The following is a 19,352-nucleotide window of genomic DNA, read 5'->3' as shown; positions in this document are numbered from 1 at the left end:
CTGACGTCCCACGTCAGTAGGTCTGTCTTGGTGGTGTCCGGGCTGGACACTGAACAAGCCGTGACTGCTTCAAGGGCTCCGGTACACGAGGTATTGGTGCAGGGTGGCTCCTGGTTGTCCTGGCCCCTCGAAACTTGGTGGGGAGACTGATATGACCTCCTGGAGTGCATTGACGTCTTCTTGGGCAACTGCTTTGTTGGTGGACCCTGTGGTGAGCGAACTGTGTACCAGGTTGATGTGGTCGGTGGCTGCAGGGAAGTACCTTTTCCACTTCAAGGGAGATCCTAGCTGGTTGGCGAAGTGCTAGCATCCCTCCAAGTCTCTTGAAGGATGCACACCTGCAGGATGAGTCAGGCCTTTGCAATTGTCAGGACCGGAGTGGGCTGGCATGGTTTGGCGTCAGGTCCACAGCTAGTCCACAGTTCTTGTGTTCTACGGCTCTTCGTTGTCGTTCTTCTTTAGTCAGGCAAATCTGAGTTTCTGGTGTCAAAGGGACACCTAAATTCTGAATTTAGTGGTGTTTAGGGGAGTGAAGGATAGCAGCCAGGGGTCTACTTACCCTTGGAGTCACTACACCCCCTATATTACCACTTCCCTATCTCAAAGTTTTGAATTCCACCAAAAACAAGATGATGGAATTCATCTTTCATAGTTAACATCTGGCGACCCACCTTAGGGGTGTGACTAGCCTGGTGGTGCAGCAAGCCAATTTATATAGCTAATTTCACACCTGTCCTGGTGCCAAATAGGCCTCAAGGCAGGGGGTGGCATCTCCCAGGTCCTGCGGAAGAGGTGTCACATATAAAAGGCAGCAGAGGCTTTGAAGCCCCCTGGCCTTGATATGCTAAATCACTAGCCATCCTGTTGTTGGAGGTGTGAACACCTTCCTTCAAAGCAGGCATCATTTCTGGACTCCGGGCGGTCCATTCCCTGTAGGGAGATGGGCCACCTCAGTAGTTTGGTGGTTTCACCTTTCAACTGCATCAGCCATCTGAGACGCCTGTGGTCAGTTTGTACAAGGAACTGAGTACCAAACAGGTGTGGTCTCAGCTTCTTCTAGGACCAAAACACAGCAAAGGCTTCACTCTCAAGGACATTCTAACACTGCTCTCTGGGGAGGAACCTCCTGCTACTAAAAGCAACATGTTCTTCATGGCTATCATTGTTTTGGATAGCTCAGCTCCTATCCCATGTTCAGAGGCTTCAGTCTGCATAATGAAATGCTTAGAATAATCTTCTCACAATGGGTGCTGAGCAGATTTCTTCCACCAGACTGTCAAAAGCCGTTTGACATCTCACTGTCCAGTTTACATTCTTTGACATTTTTTTGGAGGTCAGTTCCATGAGGGGGGCCACAATGATACCATACCCTTTCACAAAGCTCCTATAGTAGCCAGTCAAACCAAGGAACGCCCTGACTTGAGTCTTGGTGGTTGGATCTACACAGTCCATAATTGTCTGGGTCTTGGTTTGTAAAGGTAGAACTTGGCCTCCACCTACGAGATGGCCCAAGTATACAACAAAGCCCTTCCCTATCTGGCACTTGCTTGCCTTGATAGTGAGCTCTGCACTATGGTGGATCAGATGATCCTGCCAAGCGGAGCTATCAACAGCAATATCATCCAGATATACCTCACTAAAAGTCTCAGCAAGGACTTTTTTCACCAACATTTGGAAGGTGGTATGGGTATTCTTTAGTCCAAATGGCATTACTGTGAATTGGTAATGTCCGTCCGGGGTTGTGAATGCTCATTATTGCTTTTGCTCCAGGGGTCAGACCAATTTGCCAGTACCCTGATGTTAAATCAAAAGTACTGAGAAATGTGGCTTTCCCTAGCCTGTCAATAAGTTTACCTGCTCTTGGGATAGGGTGTGCATATGTCTTAGGGACATAATTGAGGCTTCTATAGTCCACACAAAACATCAGCTGTGTTTTTCCATGCTTGGAATGAGGTTTGGGGACTAATACTTCCAGTGTACTGGACCAGGACTTTCAGAGGGCTCGATTACCCCTAACTCCAGCATCTTGGTGATGTCAGCCCAGATGCTTTTCTTCACATGTATGTGTGGGAAACGCATGAGAGATCTACGACCTGCCAAACAGTGCCTCGCAAATTGTGTCGCAATTGCGACTCACTATTTGGCATTTACAACAGTGTGTTTAACACTGTTTGCAATTTCCAATTGGGTAGCAAATTGCGAGGCTCATGAATATTAATGAGCCTCTCGCAATTTGTGAGCCTGTTGGGAATAACAATTCAGAAAAGGGGGTGGTGATGAACAGAGTGTCTGAATTAAGCAGACCACTCTTACCCAGTCCAAAGATCAGGGCTTGATCCATCACCGTTATTTATCTCACTGCCCCATCCCAGCTCAGAACCTGGCTATATGCAAATCAGTCTGTCCCTGGCCCAGTGCATCATGGGAACAGGGCGGGACTAACGATCGGTCTGGGATAGGACAGCTCCCATCCCATGTTCAGAGGCATCAGTCTTTACCATGAACTTCTAATCTGAAGCTTTTAGAATGGCTGCCTGGGCATATTTCTTCCTTCAGTGTTGCAAGCCTTTTGACAGCTCGCTGTCCAGTTTATCTCCTTTGGTTGCTTCTTAGAAGTCATCTCTGTGAGGGGTGCCACAATCATACCATACGCCTTCACAAACCTCCTGTAGTACCCAGTCAAGCCAACGAATGCCTTGACTTGAGTCTGGGTTGTTGGAGCTACCCATCCACAATTGCTCTGCTCTTGTGCTTTAAGGGATTGAACTAGGCCTCCGTCTGCAAAGTGACCCAATTATACACCAGATCCCTGCCCTATCCTGCACTTGCTTCCGTTCATAGTGAAGCCTGCACTCTGCAGAGCCTCAAGGACTTTGCTAAAGTGGATCTGGTAATCCTGTCAAATTCAGCTAAATAAAGCAATATCATTGAGATATGCTGCAGTATAGGTCTCCAACCCAGCAAGGACTTGATTCACCAACCTTTGCAAGGTGGCAGGGGCATTCTTTAATCCAAATGGCATTACAGTAACATGGTAATGGCTATCTGGGGTCCAGAATGCTAATTTCTCTTTTGCACCTGAGGTCAGACCAATCTGCCAGTACCCTGATGTCAAATGAGTACTGAGAAATATGGCAGCCCTTAACTTGTCGACAAATTAATCCGCTTTTGGGATAGGGTGTACATCTGTCTTTGTGACTGCATTGAAACCTCAACTCTGATTTACCACCCTTGGACTGAGGCTTGGGGACTGAGACCACTGGGCGAGCTTAGCTTACAGACGTTGAGGGTTCATTCACCCCTAACTCCAGCTTATCCAGTATTGGGGTATCTTTCATAGATTCACATGCTTAGAATCATCCCCACCGATGAGGTGTGAGTCTCGCGGTAGACTCCCACCTTGTCGGCGGGGATGATTCTAAGCATGTGAATCTATGAAAGATACTAATACTGGATAACTGAAGTTACAGGTAACTAACTCGTTTTCATCTTGCTTGACTTCAGCTCTAATGCTTTCCTTAACTAGGCCGGAGTGTCTGTATATTAGGTGTACTGTCTCTAGTGTCCACGTCATGGGTACATCAGGTTGTCTGACTAGGAGTTAGGAAAAAGAGGCCATCATAGTGCCTTGGAACTTGTCTGCAGTCATCTTGCGGTTGGGCAGAGAGAGTGTCTGATAGGAAAACTTCCTCAACTGACTCACCTTTAGGACTGTGGGAGAGGAGATCAGGGAGAGGTTCACTCTCTTCTTCCTGACCCTCATCAATGACCATTAGCATGAACATATCATCCCTGTCATAAGAAATTCTTCAGGCGGTTTACATGTCTGACCCTGTGAAAGCTCCTGCAAGTGCCCAGGTCAACCAAGTAGTTGACCTCACCTCTCCTCTCAAGGATAGCGTAGGGACCACCCGATTTGTTCTTGAGGGCCCTAGGAGTCACAGGCTCCAACACTCATACCTTCTGTCCTGGTTGGAAATCCACCGGTGCAGCCTTTTGGTCATAACAGAGCTTCTGCAACTCTTGGCTTCCTCAGGGTTGTTTGGTTTCTTTACCCATGTATTCAGACATAGATCACAATATCTAGCCTGGGTTCTTTGAGAGGTCTCTCCCAGCCTGGTCTTATCTCAGGATGACTGTGAGAAAGTGCCTCTTTTGACATGGTTAGTCCCCATCTTTTGCCTGGTATTTCATGCAGTTTTGATTGTAGTGCACAGGGTTCCTTCCAACCAGGTACCCTGCGCCCATGCTTCTTCCCTATAAATCTTCCACTATTGGCCCTTCAGGCCCCTGAAGGTCCCTGGTAAATGGTACCTGGGGCACTGGGACTGAAGAGGGACTCCTCACATAGGCCATGCCTGACTGCCACTGCTGCATCCATAGCCTGGTTCAGACAAAACAACAAAGTCAACATGGCACGCTGCCTGTGTGCCATGCCAACTAGCACCGCTTAAGGTCACCCCTCTAACAAGCCTCACAGCCACAAAGCAGGGTGCACTGTAACACAGGTGTAGGCATAGCTGCATGAGGAGATATGTCCCTACAATATTTACGTCCATTCTTATATTGTCAGTGCCAGGGAAGCCATGGACAGGACAGGGGCTGGAAACTCATCAACTCGAGTTCCACAGCTCCATGATGGCTTTTCTGCAACCAGGAGTGTTTGATACCAGACTGTTTCTCTCAATAAACCCACACTGATGCCAGTTTGGGATTTATTGAACTATGTACTCAGAGGTGCCCCCTGAAAACCTACCAAATCTTGTGTAGTCACAGACTGGCGGTAGGCAGCCAACCACCACCAGAAATGTTTGTGGACCTCTGGGTCGAGAGCCTCTGCTCTCTGGGATCAGAAACCATGCACATTCTGGGCAGAGGTGTCACACCTCATCCCCCAAGATGGGCACAGTGCTTGAGAGTGAAGCGTCAAAGGCCTGACGCCTTTGTAATGTGACCCCCAGCCTCTGCTGCTAGAAGTACATGGCAGCCCCTGGTTTGCAACCCCACTTTGGGCGGGAAAACAGGGTGGGAAAACATAGAGGAACAGGAGGTGTGCCCACCTCTGTCCACTCCACCCCTAAGGAGAAGGAGGAGAGGTGAAGTACATCTTTGAGTCCCCGCCATGTTGATCAGGCCTTGGACTATGCTAGACATCCCAGCTAAGGTGCCAATTGGCCCATACCTAAAACTACCTTAAAACGCCCCTAATTTTAGTATTTAGGTGGCTCCCCCAGACCCTGAAACTAGTTCCTGCCGACCCTAGAAGAACTTGTGGGGAGGTGTGGGGGATTAGCAACCCTTTTCTTTTGTTCACCATGTTGGAAGCTGGCTTTATCAGGTGGACCGAAAAGAGGTACACTGTGTAAAGAGTCCGGGCAAACAACAAAGGAATTGCAGAGGCACAAATGGCACCCCGAATGCTTTCTTTTGTGGAAGTGTGGGCGAGCATTTTAGGCATATCTGAGGGTAGTCCTAAGCATTTATTACACACGCAGGAAGTAAGCGAGACCAATATAGAAATTCGACACCCAATTTATAAAAAGAACACATACTTTTATATCAACTTATATACCATGATCATCTGACTCGTTTAAGTACTTTTCGACTTTTGAATTTTAACAGTTTTGAAAAATGGACACATTTCAATTTCTGAAGCTGTAATTTTTATCCTGTGGAGGAAAAACATGTATTGCATTTGGTCACTTGACAATGACTTACAGAACTGTTCTTTAGGACTTAAGGTGAGTATGGGACAAGGCTACACCAACAGGTCACTTCTGGAAGCTCTGAGGTGTCCAGGTGCAGAGGTGTGTCACGGTGTTGGGTGTCCCATTCACTTCAATGGGAGAGCAGTCAGTCGGTAAATAGGCTGCAAGCTTGGACTCTGGGACCAGTCTGGGGGGAGCCCACAGGGGGGGTTCAACCGTTGAGGTCCTCGGGCAGTCAAGGACACCCTTGGTCCACTTATCCTCTGGCTGTGGGGCTCGGGTGCAGTGGTGTCTTTTGGCGTCCTATCCGGTGCTGGAGTCACTTGCGGTTGGAGGGGGGCCTGCAGAAAGTGACTGAGTAAACCCAAGCACGGGTCTAGCTCTTTTGGGTCTAGGTGCCCCATTGGCACCGTCCACTTCCTGGTACTTGGGCTTTAGAGCACGGGTGCATAGGTGCTATTAGGAGTCGAGTGGCAGCAGTTGCACTCTAGTCTTGGTCTTCGTTTTGCAAAAAAGGGGCAAACAGTAGACCTGGGCGGTAAATTCCGTTCCGCTTGCGGAATGTGCAGAATTTGGGTAATTTCGCATTCGCGAGAACGCGAAATTGCCCAAAATTATATGTTCCGCGACTTTGCTGAATTTTTTGCTTGTTCGCGTTCTCAAAATGCGTGTTCGCGAGATATTTCTCCCCGAGTACACAAACAGCGATTGCGAACAGGAAAAAAGCATTGCGAACATGCAATTCCGTGTGTTCGTGACATTTCTGTGTGTTCGTAGAGTTTTTTACCGTTTCGTGGAACTTTGCGTAGCGCGACTACACAAATTCCGCACACCCCTAGCAAACAGGACATCTGGACAACTCATGAAGTGAGTCTCACTGTCCCTGAAGTCCCTCGACGTGCAGGTTGATCTTTCTTGGCTTTGGTGTCCGAACTGGGTCCAACAAGCCTTGGCTGCTGCATGAGGTCCGGTACCCTGGGTATTGGTCCTGTGTAGCTCCAGTTGGTCCTGGTATCCTCCTACTCGGTGGTGAGACCGATGAGACCTTCAGGAGCACATGGTCTTCTTCCCGGGGAACTGCTACGTTGGGCTCGCTGGGGGGCAGCAACTTTGTGGCCCGCACCTTCTGTCTTTGGTGCCTGTGGCTGCAGGGTATTAGCTCCTCTACTCCAAGGGAGGTTCTTCAGGCAATTGGCAATGCAGTACCAGGCTTCTGGGTTTCTTGGAGACTGCACAGCGGCAGGGTGAGTCTGCTTCTTCCACGATTGTTGGGGGCAGCAGGATTGTTGCCAAGTCAGTTGTTGTTCCACAGTCCTCGTTATATGACTCTTCTTTGTCCACTACTTCTCTTGATCTGTTGAAATCTGAAGTCTTGTTATCAGGGGTTCCCTAAATACTCAATTTAGGGCCTTTAAGGGGAGTTAGGGGAAGTAGCCAATGGGCTACTAACCCCTAGGGTCACTACACCCCCTAGATGACCTCTTCCTCTGGGGAGTGGGCATCACCCTGTCCCAGAATTCCTCATTCCACCACATACAAAATGGTGGAATTTCTGAAGACATGTTGACATCAAACTTGGTCACTCTAGAGGTGTGTCCAACCCAACAAATCCGGGCAGGGGGGGATTGGCATCCTCTCCTGTGAGATAAGCCAGACTTGCATACCAAAAGGCAGTAGGCTCTTTGAAGCCCTCTGCCTTAGAATACTAATTTTACCAGCCTTCCTGGAGGAGGAGTTGATAACATCTCTCCAGAGCAGGCATTGTTCCTGACCACCGGAGAGCGAAGGCTCTCACACCTGGGTGTCAGAAATTCATCTGTGGCTGCAGGCTGGACTTAACCACCAGTCACTAGAACTATCAGTGGAATCAGTGTGGGTTTAATAATACGAGGTGTTTGATACCAAACACCATATGTTTCAATGAACCCATCATGAACTCGTTTTGGCCAGTGCCCAGTACATACCTTAAGATGGCTTCCTTGCTCACTTGCAATCTCCAGCAATAGAACTAGATAGCACTGGTCATATCGGGTCATACAGATATACCCTCACATAAACTATAATGCACTCTGCTGTAGGGGTGACTTGCATATATTAGATGCAGTTACATTGGCATGCCACACAGGAGTGTGTCCTGTTGTGTTTCCACTCCTGGTTTGCACAATGTCACGCAGTCTGCACTGGCAGTCTGGGTGGGATTTGTATGTGGGTCTCTTAGGGGGGCATAAGATATGCTGCATCCCCTAAGGACCCTCATTTGTCCCCCTGCCCTAGGTACCTGAAGTACCATTTACTAGGCACTTACAGGGATGCTAAAGTTCTCATCCAGTAGTAGCACAATTAGATTTTACTTTGTTTTAGGGAACGAGCAGTGGCAATGAGATCTGGTTAGGCCGCAGTGTACTGTCTGAAGCGAAAATCAGCATCCAGTAGCTAAAAAGGGTGCAAAAATTGGAGGGGGGGAGGGTAACTGCAACAAAAGCAGAGTATCTTACATCCCCCCACCATGAGACTTTTTAGACACCATAGTCTTTGCCCAATGATCAGCCTTCTTCCCCAACACTTGGAGAGACACCAATCCTTCGGTCCACCGAGTATTGATGCATTTTTTCAGAAGCAGTGTTACTTAACAGATGCTCTTTTATAAATACATTATAAAGCCCATCACTTTCTTGCACCTTACTTCCTTTTAACCAAGCACCTTGTGTTTGACTGAAAAGTCAACAGAACTAAACCAGGACTGACTCATGGTTGTGTTAGTCTCCCTGGACTTAATCCTGTACTCCTCGTGGTGAGTCCAAAGCTCTCAATCAGGGCATCCTTCATGAGGTCATAGGACTCTTCCTCATTGAGTGTCAGGAATCTATCCCTGCGCTTGCCTGAGAAATGCTCCTAGAGGCAGCTCCAATTACTTTTGGTTGAGCTTTCTCATTTAACAAGCCCTGTCAAGGCTATAAACCATTTTGTGATATCGTCACCCTCAACATAATTGGGGACAATCCCCTTGGGACTTTTGAGATCAAAAGATCACTCTCTATCTCTGTTTACCTTGTTGCTGTCACCATTCATGAGTGCTAGACCCATCTCAGACCTTTCTTTTTATATGGCCAGGATTTTGGCATCTGGGGCTACTCTTTTGGCGAGTCTTTCCAGCTTCGGGATTGGATCCTCTAGTTCTTCATGGGGCATGGAGTGCACTGGCCTACCTCCTAGGTACAATTTTAAGGAAGATGTTCCTATTGTTACCCTCTTTGTCTGAGGTATTGGAATAGGGAGTCATCCCCAAGGTATTGTTAGCAGTCTCATCTTCACTTACAGGGTCATCATCAATGCTGTCCGTGTATTCTTCTCTTGCCTGGGCTCTTTGTTATATGTTGTATGTTATTTATTTTCTTCTATAGCGCACGGCTACTCACAAGAGCATCCCGGCGCTTTGGCGAAGAGAACTAGGTGCAGAGTAACAACACAACAACTAAAAACTGAGGGAAATCTAGAGCTACTATTGAACGAAGAGCCAGGTCTTCAGTGCTTTCCTGAAAGCTAGAAGGCTGTTTGCCTTTCTCAAAGACAGAGGTAGCTCATTCCAACCCCGAGGAGCCAGATAGCGAAAGGACCGACCACCTATTCTAGAACGCTTGATGGCAGGCACTACCGCTTTGGCCAAGGAGGCTGACCGCAAAGCCCTGTCTTTCAAACTCAGCAAGCAACTCCCAAATTTGTGCTTTGGTTGGTCATACCGAGTTGCAATGTTTCAAACTTTGCAGAGTTCCTTTAACTGCTTCAGGCTAAGTTTTAGGTAAGAGGTTAGGTTGAGGTCCTCAACTCTCTCCTCTGAGGTTGACATGTTTTAGTGTTGTTGGCACCTATTTAGAAAATTTCAAAATAGTCTAAAACTGATTATGATGGCCTATTAGTATACCTTTTTAAAATTCTAATTCAGTCGAATGAGGGACTTAACACAAGGTCCTCACATTTCAGATTAGAAAAATTAGTTTAAAAAAATCGAAATTCTAAAAATGTGAAAAAATAATTTTTGAATAAAGTAGATTGTGGGTTTCTTTGTGAAATCACCTGTGAAGCAAGTGGTATCAGCAAAGGCAAAGTATTGTATCCCACTGCTGCCACCAATGTAGAAGATGGCTTTTTATTTAGTGTACCAAAATGTGGTACACCATGTAGAAAGTCCAGACGGCCTTTATTGGCTTACAGGGCTTAAATGAATAATTATGATCTCTTTTGTGGAAATGTGGGTGAGCAGTTTAGGCTTATCAGAGGGTATTGTTAAACTGTTGATGTACACACAGAATCAGTAAATGACATACACACACAAGAAGAAACTCAAGGCTAATTAAAAAAAATAAAATGGATTTTTATATTCTTGTAGACACCAAGATCTTCGGAGTTAGTTGAGTGCTTTATGAGTTATCAATTTTTACAGTCAAGCAAAAATATTACACAAATGCACTTTGACGCTGTAATGCTTCCTTTGGAGAAAGAAACACGTACTTCATACAAGTATCTGTGATTGTATTTCGGTGGCCCTTTAGGACTTAAGGTGCTAGGGTGCCAAGGTCACAAGATCCTCTAGCAGTTCGGGTTTACCTGCCGTGGATTGTCTTAGTGCAGAGTTGCAGCAAGGGTTGGTAACCTTGCGTGGTACACTTTTGACAAAATAGGGGGGGGGCTAGAAACAGGCTTCGAAGGGGGACAAGGCCGGGAGCTCCCATCGGGTGGTCCAGTTCATTAGGGTCTTGGGAAAAGGGGGACTCAGTCGGTGTTCGTGGACCTGGGCCGGGGAGCTTGAGTGCAGAGGGTTTTGGTCGGCTGTTACTGTTCATCGATGGCGCTCACAGGTCTTGGTCAGACCTGCAGAGGATGACAAAACAGGACAGCAGGGCCACTTCCTGTGATGGCCTCTCTATTGGAGGAGTTCATGTCAGCAGGTGTTTTTTTCCCTGCTGGACTCTAAACAAGCCTTGGTTGCTGCAAAGGGGTCCGGTATAACTGGGTATTGGGGCAGGGCGGCTCCTGGTGTCCTGGCATCTTCAGTCTTGGTGGGGAGATGGTTCTGACCCTCTGGGGCACAGTGACACAGGTTGCTGCTATGTCTGTGGACCCTCTGGTCAGAAGAACTGTGAACCGGAAGTTGTGATTGATGGTTGCAGGGAAGTGATTCCTCCGAGGCTTTTTGGAAGATTCCTAGCTGCAGGACGAGTCCGGTCTGAGCGATTGTCGGGACAGGAGCAGCTGGTTTGATCCAAGCCATGGTTGTCCGGTTAGACCCCTACGTCTGATATGTGATGGCTGACGTGGGGCTTTCAGCACCTGATGCATTATAATATAGGTGTCACCCTTGAGCAGCTAAAAAAATATATTCAATCCATCTGTTATCACCCCTGTCCTGAGGGAAGAACGTCCTTGTGTGGTCAGTTACCTAGTACAATAAAATAACACTAATTGGGGTTTCTGTGTGAAATCCCGGAATATAATGCAAATCTTGGTTCATGGTATTGAATGTTTAGCATATCTGATTTGGATGTTTTTATTCTCAGATGCCCTGTGGTGGTCCTGAAGTATCTTTCCTCAACCTAAGCAGCGAGTCATGATAGAGTTGGTGGGAGGGGGAGGTGAAATGTGGGACAGCAAGCAACGGAATGTCTGACGTCTTAGAGGTGTATTTCTTCCTACCTTGCCTCCTGTGTTCTGCATGTCACCACTGCTGGAAGGACCACTTACTTCCAGACCAGGTGGTTTTCTGTCTTTCATTGACACTGTCTTACTTTTAATCTTTTCACTCTGAAACACTAATCCACTCACCAGCTAGCTACTTCTTGAAAGGGTAAACACATTTGTAGCCCATTTTTGAACTGTGAAGAAAAGCTACAAGATCTTTCATTTTTGTTTGTATGTGCACTGCTCTGTTGCATGTGCAGACAATACCAAGTGCCACACCATTCCTTTCCTCCTCTGGAGAATAGGCTGCCTTTCCAACAGCATGGCTGCACTACGCATCTCATTTGCACTGTCATATTGTATATAATTTTATATATATATAGTTTTATATATATATATATAGTTATATGTGTATAATATTTGAGAGCTAGGAAATGGCTCTCCTGAAATTTTCTTTGACATGAACCACCCATAGTATGTGGTTGCCCTCTTGGTCAGATTCTTTCACAGATGCATTTGTGAAACTCGGATGTTTTATAAAGGTGACATGCTATTGAAAAGGCAACACCACCTCGTTTCCTCCAGAGATTACAACTCTGCATTATTAGATCATTCTCATGTTTACAGGCAGCACCCCTTTTTTATCAGTGTTAAACATCCCACTATTTTGGACCTGTGTATTTACGCGTTTCCCCCTGCCAGTGTAATTTGAAAGTCAAAAAGGGACCGTAAATGAATGTGAATTTTCTCCCAGATGTATGCTAGGCTGCCTGGAAACCCATAGATGAGATTTTAATGCAGTAGTTGTGATCTGGCATGGGTGGTGCTTAGACATCTGCATAACTAACAACACTGGGGTTGAACCAAGCACTCCTGAGGTCCTAATGAAACTTTCTTATTCCTCACTTCCTTTCGCAGGTGGTGAAGTGGTGAAGATCGCTCAACTGGCCTCTATCCCCGGAGCACATGGACGGGTAACTCAGGCAGAGACGCCAGTCACGCTGCAGTTTCAAGGAAATAAGTTCACCTTATCTCAGAGCCAGCTGCGCCAGCTTACAGCAGGCCAGCCGCTGCAACTGCAAGGTAAGAGTCGCTCGTTGATGCGGGCGATTTCAGTGCTCAGTACTAGGATTCAGTTTATATTTACTGGCCATCTCCCCACACCCCATGTCAATTTTCAATGATGTGGTTCACTAGCTTTCCGTACATTGGATCATTCATAGTTTTAAATGTCCATTTAACAACTAAACCGCATGCGTCTCACCTTTGATAACTTTGGTCAGATAAATTGAGGCATAGGGTTTAATGTTTTATTTTTCTTCTCACAGCCTGCACATATTTTCAGAGTGTGTTGTACTTGGCAAGCTTTAGAAAAATAATTTTACTAATGATTTTCCCATAAAAAATAGGAAACGTTCTCCAGATTGTGTCTGCACCAGGCCAGCAGTACCTCCGCCCGCCAGGACCTGTAGTCATGCAGCCTGTAACACAGGCTGCAAGTGTGCAAAATGCAGTAAACTCTGTAGCAAACCAGCACCCAGGATCGACTGCAACATCTGCTGCAACGACACAGCCTGGTGGGTGTATAATTGTTAATATAGCATTTGTATTGTAACGTAACTAGAGCGCATTTGTAACTATGGTCTGCGTTTGCAAGCCTGAGGTTTGTGTTGCCATATGATTCTGCTGACGAAACAGGTGTCTCTGTTACGAACAAGGCTGTCTGAATGATTTGTGAACTACACCACCCAAAAAATGCTACAAACACCAACACTGTGAGCTCAAGCCTACCTTTAAAAGAATCTGTTTTATTTAGGATAATTCAATGGCCCTTTGTTACATAAAATACCCTTATTGCAAACACAAACCTCTAGACTACGGTATAGAGTGCTGGCGGGAGTTTCCAGTATATCTGCACATTGGTGACTGCCTCTAAAATCCTGAATGGTTTAAGGGAGTCAGCATGTTCCTACCTTGTAAGGGAATGAGCATGTTATCTACCTTCCAGACCAATGTCAAGATAGAGATGGTGTGCAGGGGCCGCGAATATAGTGGAAGGGAACAGATGTTTGCCTTTGACCTTCCCATTATGTGGCATATTGTTGTGATCTTAGAAACAGAAGTAGAAAATCTTAGGGAGGAAAGAGTTCCCTTTAAAGGATGTTGGTCATGTTCATTAAAATAGTGTTTGCAGCAATGAAGGCTGTACATACATACATATGGTCTTCATACTGCTGCTGTCTAGTGTTCGGCTTTGTCATTGCAACTTTTATTTCTTTGAAGAAGCTCTGAGTCACGTGATGTGAATCCTCCCTTAGATCACAATACCTATGGGCACAATGTCACCTTAGGTTATTTTTTTCTTCCCATTGGGTTCAGACGAGGCCAGTAATTGCTCAAAGATAGACGATGTCCTCTCTGCATTTTCATGCCTAACTGTTTCACTTTTGTTGAATAACAAGAACTGGGCAATTGACCTCTGTTTAACAGTTCTTCTGATGAAAATATCTCTCTACTGCCAAAGTCCTTGACTGATTCTATGCCCTGGCAGCAAGCACTCCAGTATTCGAAACAGTTGGGTCATCTTCGATCTCTGTGGTGCTTGCTTTGAAGTATGCACTCATGAAGAGGATATTGGAACGCACACCATTCCAGTTTTGTCCAAGGTGCAATGCGAAGCGTCTCTGGGCGGACTAGCACAGTGTTTGCAACCACTGCCTCTCCTCGACCACAACTAGATCTGTGACTTCTGCTTCACCTTTCAGTATAGGAAGACCGTAAGATACTCAAGGGAAAGGTATTTGGCGCAACCGAAAATGCTGCAGTAGTAATCCTCTGAGATGCCGGAAATCTTTAGCGAACATGACCTGCTTGGCATCGTGGAGGAAGATGCAGGTCCCTTTGGTATCCTAGCAGCCCAACCGACACCCAGTTCCAAGACGTTGTCCTTGGGCTACTCTGAGAACGATCATCAAGACAAGATGCTCTCAGCATCGACACTAAAGGGTTCCATCGCAAAGAACAAACTTAGGCGCATTATTATTTCTCCACAATAAAGCCAGGGACAGTTATTGTGAGAAAGTGCCTTCTTTCTGCATGGTAGCCCCCACTTTTTGCTGAACTGCTTTTTATTTATTTTTTATTTTATTTGAAGAGTTTTATATAGCGCTGGCTAGACCCGGAGGTATCGGAGCGCTTTACATGAGGAACAATGAGTTACAAGATACAAATTACATATGTTACAAAAGCATAGTAAAAACACAGGCAAAAAACAATATTAAAGTAGTTCGTCGTAGGGAGGGGGCGGAAGGACACACAGCGGGGAGACAAGGAGATCTGTGCCCAAAGTCGGCTGGGTAGATGACTGGGAGAAGTGTGGCTCACTAGTTAGAGGAGGCAGACCCTGATGCAGAGGTCAGACCTGGGACCAGGGTTCAATTCCTGACGCGGCAGGGTCTTGAGCTCAAAAATGTCCACGGACTTGATAATTCTCGCCTCGGTGCCTACTTGAATCATGGGTTCACACTCTGCAACTCTGGGCAATACCTTGCTTAATCTCCACTACGGCCCCACTGTGATGGGATGCCTGGTCTTCACCTTGGGGATGCCCAGTAGGGGTTATCTCGCAGGGAAAGCCAGGACTGGATTCCCAAAGCAAGCGCTAAGAGACCTGTCGGTGATTTGGCGCTATATAAATCGAAATTAACATAACAACGGCCGAGGGAGAAAACCAGGTCCAATCTCCTCTATAGCTGTCTAGCAGCTCCACCGGGCATCAGCCATGTTGCTCAGGTCTCCGAGGTCAGGGATAACAAGAATAACAGTTTTGCATAGTTACCTTTAGTTACAATTGCATCGACAAACACATAAGGACTGTCCCCAATGGAGGATGGATGAAAATGGGGAGGGGAGTAGAAACAGGGGGATGGGAAGCAGATCAGTTCTGGCAGATCGTCAGGGGAAGACAGGTATCTCATGTGCTTTGACTGAGTGTGCCCTGGGCTGCTGCCAATCAGGTACCCAGGGCCTATGTTATTTCCCTAAAACTGCATTATAGACCAAAGCTAATTGGCGCACTCTGGCCACAGGTCAGTCCCCGGTAAATGATACCACAGGTAACCACAGCACTGTGACCAGGGAAGACCTCCAAGGGTTGCAGCACTTATTGTGCCACTCTTAGAGGTCCTGTACCCTGACACTCACACACTGCCTTTGCAGGCTGAGTGTCTAGGTGCAGAACTAAACAAAGAGTCGACATGGCACACATCCCTGTGTGCCATGCCCACAGCCCACTGCCCTCGCATAGATCAGTCACCCCTCTAGCTGGGTGCCCTATACCAGTGGGGAGGGTACATGTGCATGACCCTGTACCCCTACAGTGTCTACGCCCATGCTTAGACATTGTAAGGGCAGTACTGCCATTAAGAGTATATGGTGCTGGAAGATTGTCATTATGAACTCCATAGCCCCATAATGGCTACACTGAAAACTGAAATGTTTGGTATCAAACTTCTCAGCACATTAAACCCGCACTGATGCCAGTATGGGATTTAATGTAAAATGCACACAGAGGGCATCCTAGAAATGCCCCTTGAAAAACGACTTACCACTAGTGTCCAGGCTGAGTGGCTGCCTTCAGCTGCCACCACCAGACATGTTTGTTTCTGGACCCCTGGGTCGAGAGCCTGCTGCTCTCGTGGGCCTGAAACCTGTGGTACAATTTACCAGGGGCTGACATGCGGCCAGAGATGCCAATTGGGTTAGTTTTGGGGAAAGAGCACAAGCCCTGGGAACCTTATTGGCAGGGACCCAGGGCACAACAAGAATAGGGCATCAGTAGTCTGGTAAAAAGTTGGGGGGTTACTGCAACAGAAACCCACTTTCCTACAGGCACTGATCCTGCCCCATTGCAGATTAAATTGATGTTAGGAACACCGCTAAGACCAAGAACCAAGTTGACACTAAGGGCCCCTTCGATGTGATATCAGAGGAATATAAGGTTCCCTTCCTGAGGAGACTAAGTTAAGAGTTTGATGCTAAGCAGAAGTGGCTTTTCATGCACCCAGAAACTGGCAAGATTTCTGCTGAGTCACTCCTAGGAAAACTGCCATCCATGCTGTCACCAATTCGCACGAAACAGAAGCTGACTTTCAAGAGGAGCTTGCTATTATTGCACCACAGCATCTGATGCCCAAGGAACACAGAGGCAAGGCTACAAGTCACACCCTCCCCCACCTCCGCTACTCCCAGACAATCTCCTCCACCACTAGGCCCCACCTTCACCAGAATATTCTGATAGGTGAGACAATTCATATTCTTACGCAAGTAGCCCTCATCGGAAGGGAGCCCCTTATGATGAGCCAGAAGTCCAAAGTAACATATTTAACTCACCATTCAATGGAGAACAGTTGTTTAGGAGCATTGTTGATGATAAACTAAATCTGTAGAAAAAGGACAACAAGACAGCAATGTGTATGGGCGCTCTTCAATGCATGCCTCTGAATTGAAGAGCGCCCATACACATTGCCAAGTGTGCACCCAGCATTACAACCTTCACAAACACAACATCCTGTAAGCGAACAGTTCAGTCATCATACAACACCAGTGGGAGGCAGACTAAAATTTTTCCTCCAGGATTGGAAGGAAATAACTTTGGCCTGATGGATGTTAAACATAATGCAGTACGGTTACTGCACAGAGCTTAACGAACAACCCCCCAACAAAAGACCAAAGAGAAAGATACATTCACAAAGGGAATTATCTATTTTACTGCAAGAAGTGCAGGAACTTCTAACAAAACTTGCAATAGAACATGTGCCTCACATGGAGAGAAACTATGGCATTTACCCCATATACTTCCTAGTCCTAAGGATAGATGGAACACTACGCCTATATTAGATTTACGGTTCCCATACAAATTCATAAAGACACAAAGGTTCAAGATGAATACGCTGCAGAAGGTGATACCTCAATTGCAACAAGGAGATTATATGGCAACCCTAGACTTAAAAGACGCTTACTTGCACATCCCTAGGAACTAAAGACACAAGAACCTATTAAGGTTCATGGTCAACAAAACACACTATCAGTTCAAGGTGCTGGCATTCAGACTCAAATCAGCGCCAAGAGTGTTCACAAAGTGCCTAGCAACATGTGGCGGTTCAGAAGGAGGGACTCGGACAACAGAGCTCGATAACTGAGGTTTTATTTTTATAAATGTTTTTTTCTTTCTCCGGGAGTGTCTCTCTCGGGCTAGAGTGGCAGGATCCAAGGAGTCAGCGAGGGCGTGGAATCTCCGGGGGCTGGTTCGCCTTCTCTCTTCCTCTGGGGAGGCCCTTTCTCTCTCCTTTGCCGGGTCCCTGCGCCAGATGCGGGAGAAGAAAGAGAGGCTTTAGAGACCTGTTCAGTGCGTTTTCGGTTCCCCTCGGGATCCCAGGGAAGTGCGGACACCGGCGCGTTGTGCTCTACAATTCTCAGTGACGGAAGGTTTGGTGAGGATTGAAGGTAGGGGGGGGTTTGTAGGAAGAGATGGGGGAAGGAAAGTCAACACGCTTTGTACACTATTTACATGGCGTTTCCACGCAGCCCCAGCCAGCCCGCTACCCAGTCACGCACCTGAGTAAGCCACACTCCTCCGTAGGTGTGGCTGGGCGGTGCTTGGGAACGTTAGCCTCCAAGCACTGCTACTCCCGTTCTCCGAGACGCTCCTCCTCGGGGTCTCCGCTCGATCTTCCTCCGTCCTCCACCGTCTCCCGTTGCTCTTCTCTCCTACTCCATGTGTCGAGACACACCGATACTCCCACTTCCTGCTTTTTTACGCCTCCTCCTGTCGGCTCGTCATAGCTGTGTGTTTCTTGTTCCTTCACTGGATTCTCCTGAAACCTTGGCCCCATTAAAGGTATAGTCCTCCTTTCCTGATGGTAGTTGATTTCACCACGCTTCGGACTCCGTTTCCCAGGGGGCCTGAAGCGGTGAAAGAGAGGAGGAAATAGGTTTGTCTACTGACCACCAGTCGCTCTCAGCAGCGCCCCCCCCACCACCCCGCTACACAACAGTAGCCGCTCACCTAAGAAGACAGGGAATTCAACCGTATCTAGACGACTGGTTGGTAAGAGCAAGCTCATACAGTCTCTGAAAACAGCATATACAACAGGTGATACACACACTAATTCAGCTGGATTTCTCTATTAATTTGAAAAAATCATCGCCAGAACAAGTAAAGGTGTTCCTAGGCGCAGAAATAAACACTGTGTTAGGGAAAGCGTTCCCAAGCAGCAAGAGAACATTAGCCATACTGAAGGAGACTCCTCTTTACCAGATAGGGCAACATCTGACAGCGAGGAATGGGGGAAACTACTAGGAATGATGGCATCATGCATTCATTTAATTCTTAACATCCGTCTACACATGAGACCATTTCAAGAATGGCTCCAACAACAATGGTCACAGTCAACAGGGAGTTGGGAGGATCTAGTGGTAGTCACACAAAAAGTTCATCAGGAGATGGGATGGTGGAACAAAACAAACATATCATGGGACAGACCTTTCACACAACCAACCCAAACAGTGACCATAACCATATGCTTCTCAAAGTGTGTGGGGAGCGCACATGAACGACCTCTAAGTATGAGGATTGTGGACAAAACAGGATGCAGTGAAACACCAACTTTTTGGAGTTGAAAACATTGTCCTTTGCCTTGAAAGCATTTCAGAAACAAATCTACAACAACAAGATGTTGATTCAAACAGACAACACAACAACCATGTTTTATATAAACAAACAAGGGGGAAGTCAGTCTGTAGCTCTCTCAAACCTAGCCCAGCAACTTTGGAAATGGGCAATCCAAAAGAACATAGACATAGTAGCAATGCACTTACCAGGGAAAAACAATATCGAAGCGGACAGACTGAGCAGAAAAAACATCCTCATCCCACGAGTGCAAACTAAATCAATTGGAACTCCATAAGATT

General features: G+C 46.8%; 1 protein-coding gene across 2 annotated transcripts in view; it reads left to right on the top strand.

Moving 5' to 3' along the window:
* The window catches only part of EP400 (E1A binding protein p400), a 657,563-nt gene that overhangs the window by 306,917 nt on the left and 331,294 nt on the right, over nucleotides 1–19,352 (top strand). For both annotated transcript variants that reach the window (XM_086942653.1, XM_086942654.1), the window contains 2 exons: nucleotides 12,300–12,464; nucleotides 12,791–12,958. In XM_086942653.1, coding sequence (XP_086798779.1) covers nucleotides 12,300–12,464; nucleotides 12,791–12,958 — 333 coding nt within the window. The remainder of the gene's footprint in view (nucleotides 1–12,299; nucleotides 12,465–12,790; nucleotides 12,959–19,352) is intronic.

The sequence above is a fragment of the Lissotriton vulgaris genome, chromosome 11, assembly GCF_964263255.1.
Source record: "Lissotriton vulgaris chromosome 11, aLisVul1.2, whole genome shotgun sequence".
Classification (NCBI taxonomy): domain Eukaryota; kingdom Metazoa; phylum Chordata; class Amphibia; order Caudata; family Salamandridae; genus Lissotriton; species Lissotriton vulgaris.
Note: the sequence above shows the minus strand (reverse complement) of the source record. Positions and strands in the feature narration are given on the sequence as shown.